General features: G+C 38.0%; 1 protein-coding gene across 2 annotated transcripts in view; it reads left to right on the top strand.

Moving 5' to 3' along the window:
- Xpo4 (exportin 4) overlaps positions 1 to 12,658 on the top strand; it is a 93,981-nt gene that overhangs the window by 56,735 nt on the left and 24,588 nt on the right. For both annotated transcript variants that reach the window (XM_027390463.2, XM_027390464.2), the window contains 5 exons: positions 1,142 to 1,299; positions 1,518 to 1,692; positions 10,218 to 10,394; positions 11,144 to 11,286; positions 11,730 to 11,875. In XM_027390463.2, coding sequence (XP_027246264.1) covers positions 1,142 to 1,299; positions 1,518 to 1,692; positions 10,218 to 10,394; positions 11,144 to 11,286; positions 11,730 to 11,875 — 799 coding nt within the window. The remainder of the gene's footprint in view (positions 1 to 1,141; positions 1,300 to 1,517; positions 1,693 to 10,217; positions 10,395 to 11,143; positions 11,287 to 11,729; positions 11,876 to 12,658) is intronic.

Genomic DNA, 12,658 nt, shown 5'->3' with positions numbered 1-12,658 from the left:
ATATATATATATATATATATATATATTGAATACTAGTAAATCATTTAACTATAATTTTTAGAGTTGTTATACTGGTTTAAATTTCTTTATTTGTTCTTAAGCCAAGAGGCTAAGATTAGTGGAATCAGTTAACAAGGACTGACTCTGTTCACTGTGTCCCATACTGTATCAGTGAATGCATTAAAAAAAGAAAGAAAGAAAACATCCTGGTATCAAATAATTCATAAATGATTGACAGAGTGAAAGCCAACATAATCTGAAACAAATAGAGAACAATGGTTCAAAAAAGAAAGGTGGGAGGGGCTAGAGTGCTTTAGTTAAATGACCAGTCGGTATTGTGTATAAAGATGAATAGCCTCTTTATAGTTTCTTCCTGCCATTTCCTATTCTATTTTTATGTTAGAAATGAAATCTTCAATATCTGAAAATGTAATACTGAAATTAAGCAATATTCTGAGAATTTTTCTTTAGCTAAAACACTGTAGTACCTGTGTATCAGTATTACATCATTGAAGTAAGATCTACTTCCACATTTAAATTTATGTATTAAATACAAATTTTATTTTTAACATTTAGTGTTAATAGCACTGGTGTGCGATAAGATGAAATTCAAACAGATCAGACAGTCTCAGAATTTAAGCATATGTTCCATGTCTGTGAGTAGGTGATATCTAGAATGGGTGATAGGTACATTTGTTGGCTTTTAAAGTGTGCAACTGTTTGCTTCCACTAAGGCAGCATCTATATACTGGATTGAACTTGTCTGCTAACTTTAGCAAGAAGCTGTGGCGAGGCATAGTTAGCATAATACAGATGACTGTCGTCGTTGCTGTTTTTAGCTGAAGCAGTATGTCTGACTGGCTAGCATCTGTTTTCTCTCCTTGTCATAATATGCTGGAGACAGTTCAATTTTTAAAATGCAGGTAGCCCTCAAGTAAACATTAATCGATATGTTAAAATCATGACCAAATAATGTCATTTGGACTGAAGGATAATTTTCAGACTTCATTTAACTGAGGAGTTAATTTTCTAGAAATGACCAGCCACCGTGAATTTTTCTCTTACCTCATTCGACATGGTTTGCACGTGACCCCTACAAAAGAAGAATTTGTTTTTATGGATTAGTAATTCTTTCTAACAGGTACATCGAAAAATCAGAGAAGATTCAGATATGGCACAGGATTCTCTACAGTGCCTTGCCCAGTTAGCTTCTCTGCATGGACCCATCTTCCCCGATGAAGGATCCCAGGTTGATTATCTAGCACACTTCATTGAGGGCTTGCTGAACACTATCAATGGGTAGGTATGCTTGTCCTTTTGAGCTGATGAGGGAACCTTCCTTTTTCCTCTGATATTTAATATGGAGGAAAAAAGAAACTAAAACTGTTTTGAAGTAAAGTTGTGTGACTAATTTGAAATTAATAGAGACATGCCTTTAAAAATGAATGGTGATATTTTGTGTTTGGAAATATAGCTTATCTTGCACTGCTTAATAATCCTCATGATTTGATTTGTAGAATTGAAATAGAAGATTCTGAAGCTGTGGGAATCTCCAGCATTATCAGCAATCTGATAACTGTGTTCCCTCGGAATGTTTTAACTGCCATCCCCAGTGAACTTTTCTCCTCCTTTGTTAACTGCCTCACACATCTCACTTGTTCTTTTGGGCGAAGTGCTGCGTTGGAAGAAGTGGTGAGTAACTATCTTACGATCTGTCTGTGTCTGCTTATCATAGGAAATTTGTGCTACCTTTAGAACATTGTCTTATGACACATTTTAATTGAGTACTAGTGACTTAAAATTATATTTTATATGTAAATTAGTGACAATGTTTATGGAAACATGACCTCTAAATTTTTGTATATTTAAATTAGTCTTGGAAATTATAATTTTGAGATAATTAGAATTAAATGTTTTTGTTAAATTATGTTGAATAGCCCATTTTACAGTGTTTAACAAGTCTACCAAGTACTGCAAAATAACTTCGTGGTTAGATGTAATTATGTGTAGTTAATTTTACCTATGTCATTTTGATATTTTTATTTAAGACTTACTTAGAAATTATGTGATGTGTATTATTTAAAAGTGTATTTTGGTAAGCCCTAATTTACATTCATATTAGAACTGATAATAATGCTAATGATTTTTGGGGGACAAGTACAAATTTTCAGATCCTTTCCAATTTTTATTTTTAACTTAAGGAAATATATACTAAAACCCCTTGACAACACAACTGTAATAGTGTGACTAGTAACTATAGTAATCATTAGAAAAAAATTGACAAAGTGGTGACTTAATTTTTGAAATTGTTTTTTTTTTTAGTTTAAAAGGAAGTTCTTTTTAAAACAATTTTAAGAGAGAAGTCACTATTTGTAGATACCTCTTAGAATTTCATGTTAAATCCTGAGTTTACATCTTACCCTGGCGATGTTTGGCAGTTTGTAAAGCTTCCAAGTGTTCAAAGAATCTGGGAATGATTGTGTTTATGTAATTAGGCTCTTAGGAGTTAATGAGAGGTTGTATGATGGAAAACTATACATTAGACATCATACATGGGGTTTACATTTCTCAGGATGGTAATTTCTGTTGAAGTTAAGTGTTTCAGCTTTAGTCAAATCCCTTTCATAGGCTCAGACTCAAGTGTGGTTTCATTTAACGTGGCTTCATTGTGATCTCCCTGATTTTTATCTTTGGAGTGAGATGGAATCAGGATTTAGCATGTTGATCATCTGTTTAGACACACCTTCAGCTTCTCCAAGATGGTTCTTATATTTAGCAGACTGGCTAGAAGATACATAATATTTTTGGTTTGAAAATTTTATCTTTGAAATTTACTTATTTTGAACATGAGGCTTTCTGTCAAAATTTGGTGTAGCAAAGTAGGAATATAAGAAGCTAGATCCATTTTCAGAGAAATGGGTATCTCTTAGGCTTTTCCATGAAAAGACATGCTGCGCTCAAAGTTAGGATTACCTAGTAAGTTTCATTGAAGAAAATAGCTGTTTATGTCTTTTAATTCTCTCAGTTTATCTGTTTGTATTTAACAGTTATTTTTAAAGGTAACCAACCAGCTACCAATTCTATAGGACAGACAGAAAAAGCTGAGGCTTTTGCATTAATTGTGGAGGGCACATTAGGGAGGCCTGGGGACATTGAAGGTTTGGGGTTGGCCCTGTCATGTGACTTGCATGATTGCTAAACAGATTTCCCTAAATGGCAGTTAAATCTCCATGTTTAGTCATCTTGTGCATCCGGGGGAATAGTCAGATAGTAACTGCAGGTCCTGAACAAATCCTTCCAAGACAGATTGATACAAGGATTGCCATAGGGTTCTTACTTAAGTCATCTTTTGTTTTCTTGGCTAGTTATTGTGGTACTAGTTCACAAAGCATACCTGTTGTCCTGAGATGGAAAACAAATAAACTTTTAAGGAAATTTTGGGAAAATTGAGCATATAGATAAACAGCTTTGGAGTCCACATGGTCTGGAATGATACTACATTTGGAAGGAGAGAGTGGTCACAGGCTGAGTGATCATAAACACCAGCTGTTTATGATGACCTTTGGATTACTTTTTCAACTTCATTTAGTATGTTTCCTCCTTGGCAAAATCAAGGCAACAATTTTTTTATGATGCTTTTTCCCCCTGGTTTGTCTGTCTGTTTTGTGGTGGGACAGGATGAGTTTTGAGAGGGTCTGAATATGTAACATGGGTCTCATTCTGTGTTCCTGCCTCTGAGTCTACCTCTGGGTGCCGGGGAAACAGATATGTGCTACCATCCCAGGCTTCCTTTGAGGGAAAAATGCCTGTTTGAGGCAAGCCTTTACTCAATGAGACTGAGCCTCAAAGGGGACTTTTTAAAACAGAGAGCAGCAATTACTTACTCTAGGAGATGGTGTTGGTGCATGTAGCTGTGTGGTATAACTTGACCTTCTGTTGTGGATGATTGATTGAGAAATCTCCCGACCCTGTGACTCTTGATAGCCAAGAATGCACACACTGATGACATTGTATCCCTGCCTATTCATCATGCTGACATTTCTTCAGCCTGCAGAATTATAGGAAAAGCTGAAAGGAGATACAGGGACATTTTTTTTAAGCTTTGCACATTGAAGGAATAATTCTTTCCAAAAATAATGCTAATATTGGCCCTATAAGAATATTTAGAAGAAAACTGTTAACTATTGCATCTTAAATACATATTAATAGGTAAAAGTACTTTAAGAATTCCTTGCAAAGCTAGGTGTGGTGGTGCATGGCCTTAATCCTACACTCAGGAGGTAAATGGGTTCCAGGACAGCTAGTGTTAACAAAAAATAATTACTTATTTGTTTAACTCAGGTTGGATCACAAATCTAACTATGCAATTTTTTTGGGGGGAGGGTTGTTTTTTGAGACATGATTTCTCTGTGTAACAGTTGTGACTGTCCTGGAACTAGCCCTGTAGACTTGGTTATGATTCAATTTTAATGTTTTAATTAGGTGTTTTAAGTCTTGCAAGAATGTATTGTGGCATTAGAGTAAAGCTTATTTACCATCTCAATGTTCCTTAATATGGTAGTTTTATTTTAAAATGCTTTATTTATTTTACGTGCATTGGTGTTTTGCCTGCATGTATGTCTGTGAGAGTGTCAAGTCTTTGGGAAGTGGAGTTAAAGACAGTTGTGAGCTGCCTTGTGTTTGCTGGAATTGAAAGCAGCCACTGCTCTTAACTGCTGAGCCATCTCTTTAGCCCCTCTGTCTTTAAAAAAAAAAATTGTTATTACCATATTTTACTTAAGTGATACACACTAGAAAAGAATCTAAATACAGCAGATGAATAACAACATAAAAAATATGGTTCTTTGAATCTTTGGTCTGTGGATGTGTTCGTTAGTGTTAGACTGTTTGATGCAAATGCTGTTTCGTGTGTCATTGTGCAGGGGGTTGTGCCAGTACGTATATATTTTAAATGTTATGAAATATTTTACTCATATGAAGTACACATTTTGTGTATAAATATAAAGATAGTATAGAGGGAACAACTCTGTATCACCCATTCATATTAAGGAAACAGTATACCAAGTGTGGCATGATGGCTCATGTTGTTCATCTCAGCACACAGAAGGCTAAGGCACCAAGATGGTAAGTTTGAGTTTCGTCAGGACTTGACAGCAAAGGAATAGTGTGTTGGTAGAGCCCCTTTCTCCCCTCCTGCTCCTGTGACCAGGTTTCTGTTATATAACTTGCTCTGCCAAATTGTCTTTTCATCATGTCTACAAGTGGATGCTGCTAGTGAATTTCCCAGCTGATGTACCTGGCACTTTATCTTACTCTCTGTCATCTGTGGTAGTTGACTTTCTCTATTCTCAACATTCTTATAGGCCGGAAATAGGAAATTCTGGAGTTCAGAAAGTCTAAGGAAGTGCTTAGAAGTTATCCTTAAATAGAAAATTCTTGGTGAAATTAATTGTTCACATCAATTTGGTTGCATATTTTAATGTACATGAACCATACTTACTTAGGAAAATAGTGGTGGTTTGAATAAAATAGCCTCTATAGACTCATGTGTTGAAGTACTTAGTCATCAAATGCCACTACTTGGGAGAGATGAGGAAGTATGTCACTAGGGGTGGGCTTTGATGTTTATAAAAGCACAAGCCAGGCCCAGTGGCTCTCTCTTCCTGCTGTCTGTGGATACAGATGTAGAACTCTTAGCTACTTCTACAGCACCATGTCTGCCAGCATGCTGTCATGCTCCCTACTGTAATAATGGACCAAACCTCTGAAACCATAAGCAAGCCCCAATTAACTGCTTTCTTTATAAGAGTTGCCGTGGTCACAGTGTCTCTTTATAGCAACAGAACATTAAGACTGGGAGTGTAGCTCAGAGTATGAGCAGCACCTGTCATGCTCAAGGCCCTGAGTTTATGCTCTATTACTGTGAAAATAGGGTGTGGGGGTGAATATAGGAAGTAAAAGACATTTGATATTTGATAGAAATTGCTTTCTAGCGTGGAAATGCCATCATCCAGGAGTCAAGGGCAGAAGATCTAGGCTAGCCTGGTCTACATAACAAGCTCTAAGACAGCTTCAGGGCTTCATAGAGAGACCCTCCCTCAAAAAAGAAGAAAGTGCTTTCTGATTTCATATCATGGGGGAGATTTGTAGTTGTCATGTTGTTTATTTACTCTCTGTGGGGAAAAGCACAGGGGTATGGGTTGTGAATAGTGTCATTATTATTATGGGTAGGTTTGGAATTGTTTGCAGATTATAAGTAAATTTGTAACTACCTCACTGTGGTGATATCTCTTGCTTGTACAAATAAAGCCTGTCTAAAGGTGAGAGAATGGATCTTGCCACTAGCTAACCATAAAGGTTTGAAGGTTTGTGCAGACAGACAGAAGTGAGGTAGCTGGGCGGAAACAAGATATAAGCAGGGAGAAACAGGAACTCGCTCACTTTCGTGTCTGCTGAGACGCTAAGGAGGTAAGGTGTGCCATACCTTGCTCCTTCCCTCTGATCTTTCAGCATTTTTCTCTATATCTGACTTGGGGTTTTTATTACTTAGATCAGTTAAGAACTTCATTTATATTTAGTGCCCAATGTGAAGCATGAACTCATGACCCTGAAATTAAGAGTCTCATGCTCTACCAACTGAGCTAGCCAGGCTGAAGCTGTGGGCCTGATTGGATGTGCCAGCTCTAGAAAGTGGCTAGGTCAGGGAGTGTGTCTCTTAGTCTAAATAAAAACTGGATCAAACCATCGAATTCAAAGAAAAAGGTTCTAAGGATTGTGTAACCTGCTGGTGCTGGGTGGAGGGGAGTAGCAGGGAAAATCAGGCTTAGGCAGCTTGACTGAGCCAGCCCATGGCAGCTGACAGCTTTCTTAGAGCCAGACTGGGGCCCTAGTGGGACAGTTTGCCCTGTCCTACCATAAATGTTCTGGCCACATGGGCACCAAAATGTAAATGGAGTTACATGGGTTCCATAGAGCTCATTTCTGGTGGTGTAAATTATTTATTTTTATTCATTTTTTTAGGCAGGTTCTAAATGTAGGTCTTTATGTAGACCTTGCTGTTCTGGAATTCACTATGTTGATCAGGCTGTCTTAGAACACACAGAGATCAACCTTACTCTGCCTCGTGAGTACAGGGATTAAAGGCTTACACCACCACCATGCAGCTCTAGTTGCTGATTTTTAATACAACATCTAAAATAGAAATGAGGGACTAGTGAGATGGCTTAGTGGGTATAGGTGGTTTGACTGCTGTAAAAATCCTGTGTGCCTCACCTGTTATCCTTCTACACCAGGCAGTGGGAACTACTGGGCGATGCATCATTCTTCCTTCCCCTCCCCTCCCCTCCCCTCCCCCCTCCCTCCCCTCCCCTCCCCTCCCCTCTCCTCTCCTCCCTTCTCTTCTCCCCCTCCTTTCCTCCCTTCCTCTCTTCCCCTCTCCTCTCCCACGTCTTTCTGTGCCCCTGCCTCCCAAATGATGGAATTTAAATGTGTGCACCACCATGTCCAGCCCTACTCTTATTATTGTCCCTATAATCCTACCAGAATGTCTTCTACTTGGAATCATATAATACTATTGAACTTAAGTCTCTGAAATTACATTCATTGTCAGGCATGGGTCAGAGCAGATTCCTGTACTGAGAGATTTCTTTATAAACATTCACTTGAGAGAATGTTTCAGTATTTTTGGAATTATATATTCAAAATTATCAAAGCATAAATGTACATTGTTTTCTGTGCCTGAAGCACTGCATGTCCATGCTTCTGTACACCTTCGGGCTAGTTGTGGGCAGAGAGAAGTGCTGGTAATCATGTTTTTATTTCTACCCCCCTCCTTCATTTTCAAATGCAGTAAAGTGGGGTCAAGTAGGTCCCACAAGCTCTAAGCCCCTCTCCAGAGCCTTCTGGCAGTAAGGCCTGTCAATGCTCAGAGCATGAGCACATAGTGTCTAGATTGGTCTCCTTAGTCATCTGTCTACATGCTGCCAGCCAGGGTGCTGGCTGGGCCGCTGGGTCTAGGCCAGAGTGGCCATGGAGCAGAGCCAAGGTATTATGAAAAAGCACTAGCTTAGGTTTCACTTCTCTGGGATTAGTCTGGAAGATCCAGTTGCCAATTGTCATCAACCAAATTTCTCACACTTTGTCTGATGAGTTACTTTATTGGTACACAGAGAAAACCAGTTTTTTTGTTTGTTTGTTTTTGTTTTTTGTTTCTTTTGTTTTTTTTCCCCCATGAACGTCTGTCTTTATTTTAAATCACTCCCATTGTGTAAGGACTTGTGCATTCTACTTGAGATCATTCCAATATCAGGGCTTAATGGAGGCATTATGGAGAATTCCTTTAATACTAACAACGCATGTGAGGCTTTAACTTTTAAAAGATACTTTTACACTTTGATGCATATCTTAAATATGTACTTCGGAAAATGGTAGTTGTTCTTTAAAAATGTCCTGTGTTTTTCTTTTTGAGGCTGGTTCAAGGGATGTTACTCCTTATTCCTGTTAGAAATGTTACCAGTCTGTTTATTTTGGCAAGATAAACTGTTAAGACCTGACAAATGATGTCTGTAAAGCACATGCCTTGTTAAGTATATAAACAAGCCACAGATGTTTCTATGGGAAGAAAGTATCCTATTCACTTCAGGATTCCAATGCTTGGCTCTTAGCATTTGATGAAATTATAGAAGGAACAAAGCCATCTTTCTCATTGTTTATAACCAATATTGTGCTTTGGCTTTTAGCAGTGTTTTTTTGTTTGTTTGTTTGTTTTGTTTTGTTTTCCTTGCTGTTTTTTAAAGCAGTATATATTAACTGAACAAAACAATTTTCACATGTGTGTAACATACTTTGATCATATTCACCGGAGCCACTGCCATATTGCACAGTACAGGCAATGTGGTTTTTCTTTTTTAAAAAAAATGATGCCATGTGCTTTTGTTGCATGTGCTTTCGTGTATATTGCAGTGGCTTCTTGCTGTAAGTAAGAGAACGCCCAATCTCCTGAGGCCATCTCGATAATGTTCCTTGCCTTACAGCCTACTTCCTTTGTGAGGCAGTGTCTTCTCAGTGGCATTGGCATTCTCTGCTATGGGTCCAGCTAACCCCCGTTTCCTGGTCTTTGCAGCTTTTTAAGTACAGTGTCCTTTCAGCAGAATAATAGATGAATCTAGGGAGGGATTTTATACCACAAATAGCTCTGTAGTATATTATTTGTGTGTCTACCTAGTTCTTAGGAAATTCTTTGTCTTGGTGTAGTTTTGGTGTGGAAGTTTAACTGAGAAATAGCAGCTATTCATGAAAGAACAAGACAAAATGGGAAATGAAAATTGTGAATAACCACCAGAAATGGTTAAGACTATGGCAGTCTGTGCAGCATGGTATTTTTGCCGATGGACGAGTCTGTGGTAAGGTTGTGTGTATGCCCTGGTGGTGAGGGGCTCAGCTGGATGGGTGAGGAAAGGTCTGGCTTCCTTTTGGTTTTTTACTTGCTTATTTCTTTTTTCTAGTTTACCCTCCTCTGCCTCCTGAGTGCTGGGATTAAAGGTGTGCGCCACCAGGCCTGGCTTCATTTTTACATTCTTACACTACTAGCTAACTCTACTGATGGGTTATCTTTCACATTCTCTAATATTATGAGCTGAATCAGTGGCCATTATGTTTCTTGACTATATTCTTTTCTATTATGTGGAATTAGCTGTCCTTTTTTATTAAAATAAATTCTTTCTTGTTAAGGAAGTTCTATGAAGTTTTTCCCCCATGTAATTCCTAGCTCTCTGATTAGGTCAGCTTGTTTCTTCCAGTTTTGAAGTCACTTGAAAATGTTGGGCTTGAAGTTTGTAACCCAGTGGTAGAGTACTTGCCTGGCATGCATGAGGCTCACGATTCTATTCCAGTACTGGAAAAACAGTGTTGTATAAGAAAATATTTTTTATGTGTGGTGTGTATGCAATTTTTTTAGCTTTTCAAATAGTTAATGCTATTTTTATTGAAAAAAACATATTTCCCACGAATCACTAAGCAGTTAGTCTGCTAAATTAAACATTAATTCCATATTGCCAGATAATTATTTCTTTTGAAATTTAGAGAAATTTAAGAAAGCTTAATAAATGCTTAATAATTGAAAATACTTGTCTTCTAAAAAGACTTTTAAAGTTGTTTTTGTCCCATACCACAATTGGATTTCCCTGGCCATGTGTTTTATGAATGCTCTTTTCTTCCAGCTTGACAAGGATGACATGGTATACATGGAAGCATATGATAAATTGCTGGAGTCCTGGCTAACTTTGGTCCAAGATGACAAGCATTTCCATAAAGGCTTTTTTACTCAGCATGCTGTTCAAGTTTTCAATTCCTATATTCAGTGCCACCTTGCTGCTCCGGATGGCACAAGAAATTTGGTAAGTTTTAAGCAAGGTGGAGTGTTCTATTTAATCATATTAGACAGTTTAAAATACTAGAAATTTGAGATAGGTTCCCTCAAAGATTTGCTGAGAGAAAAGTGGTTCCTTTTTTTGTTTGTTTGTTTTTTTGGTTTTTTTTGGTTTTTGGTTTTTCGAGACAGGGTTTCTCTGTGTAGCTTTGGAGTCTATCCTGGCACTCGCTCTGGACACCAGGCTGGCCTCGAACTCAGAGAGATCCGAGTGCTGGGATTAAAGGCATGCACCACCAACGCCCAGCCGAGAAAAGTGGTTCCTTTTATCTACTTACTGAGTACTTCATATGTGGGCTGTTACATATAAAGAACTTTTCATGTTTTTACTTAGCCACTTCTGTCTTACCAGGTCCCCTGGTAACATCTTATGTTAAATGCATCCCATATTCAAAGGACTAGGAAATCCTAAAATGCCAAATTATTTTAATGAAAAGTGGCAATCCCCAGTATAAGGGGTGAGCTGTAGGTTTGTGGCTAGCTATGTTACTGTGTGCACAGGGGAGCATTTCTGCCCTTCCTTCTCCTCAGTGCTATCCTCATCCTTTTGATAGTTTTCAGGGCTGCTGACATGCTTAGAAAGGTATCCTAGAAAGCTGTAACTGCAGGCTGGCTCTGTCCAGCTCCTCCTGAAGCCACTTGATAGGGCCACAGACACATGCCTTATGGAACATGATGCTTCATTTCCTCATTGTTTCTCCTCCTTTCACCAAACAGACTGCCAATGGTGTGGCCTCTCGTGAGGAAGAAGAAATAAGCGAACTTCAAGAAGATGATCGAGATCAGTTTTCTGATCAACTAGCCAGTGTGGGAATGTTAGGAAGAATTGCCGCCGAACACTGTATGCCTCTTCTGACAAGGTACACTCAGTCCCGGAAACCCCGTGGAGAAATGCTCTGTGTTCACAGTTCCCTGAACTTTAAACACCCCCATCCTGTGTCACAGCACACTGGATCCAATGGACAGAAGCATGTAATGATTGCATTTGTTGGCAATACAGTTGGAGCCCAGGCACTATGGCATAGATAACAGTAATTATGGAAAATATGGCATGAGAAATGACTTAGAACAGGCAGTTTCAGATACATTGCTTGTTTGTAAAATGTTATTTTAATTCTATATCATAAAGTATAGGTTACAATTCCTTAGTGCTCTTGAGATCAGTTGTATACCATAATATTTTTGAATATGTATATTTTGTGCTAGCATCTTAGTTTATGTTGTTGATTATATGGAAGTTATCAATTATCTTAAGCCTTCCTATCCTGAACTTTGTGAAGCTATTGTTTCTTTCCTTTTTTAGTTTATTAGAAGAAAGGGTGACAAGACTCCATGGTCAGTTACAGCGACAGCAGCAACAACTACTTGTTTCACCTGGATCAAGCACCATTGACAACAAAATGCTTGATGATCTCTACGAAGATATTCACTGGCTTATTTTAGTTACAGGTCAGTTTCTTTTTTCTTCTTAGAATGTAGTTGCCCGTGAAACCAATTAAACCCTAAAAGAAGCCTCATATGTTAAGAATAATAGTTTAGAGCTGGGTGTGTAATTCTAGCACTTGGGAGGTTGGTGCAGGAGGGTTGTGAATTTGAGGTCAGCTTGGGCTACATAGGGAGACCCAGTCTCAAACAACAATAAAATATATATATAGTTCATACATAGTATTTAATGAAACTTGGATATAGCTGCTGCTGACATAGCAATACATACATATTTTTAAAACCACTGGCTGTCATATTCAGGGCCTGTTGTATGTTCCTTTGGATCTCATTGTAGCCCACTGATTGGTATTGCTGAGTGTGTTACTCATCAGCATCCCCATCCCCAGTTAGCAAATAAGAAGCTGAAAGTATAAGAAATGGTCATACTGCAGTTAACTTTTGGAGCTGAAATGTAAATCTAGGCAGTCTGACTTTTAGGGTCTTTTTCCTTGCCCACTAGACCTAGTTAGTGTTTCTTTATTGTAATAAAGGGGAAAAAAACTGACTTTTAAAAAGTTACGGATAGATAGATTCCTGAGATAATGGCAGAATTCCCATTAACTTGACAGAATAAATTACTCCAGTTTTCAAAGCCTACATATCATCATGAATTATGAGATTGATGATTAAAACATTTGTCCTTTACCTTTGCTATATAATTTTTGAGGATTTTAATTTTCTGAGAAATGGACAGTTTCTGCACCTCATCTTGAAATTAACAGGTTAACCTAATTTACTTTTACATCA

Source organism: Cricetulus griseus (assembly GCF_003668045.3).
Source record: "Cricetulus griseus strain 17A/GY chromosome 1 unlocalized genomic scaffold, alternate assembly CriGri-PICRH-1.0 chr1_1, whole genome shotgun sequence".
Classification (NCBI taxonomy): Eukaryota; Metazoa; Chordata; class Mammalia; order Rodentia; family Cricetidae; genus Cricetulus; species Cricetulus griseus.
This window is presented reverse-complemented; position numbering and strand designations above follow the sequence as displayed.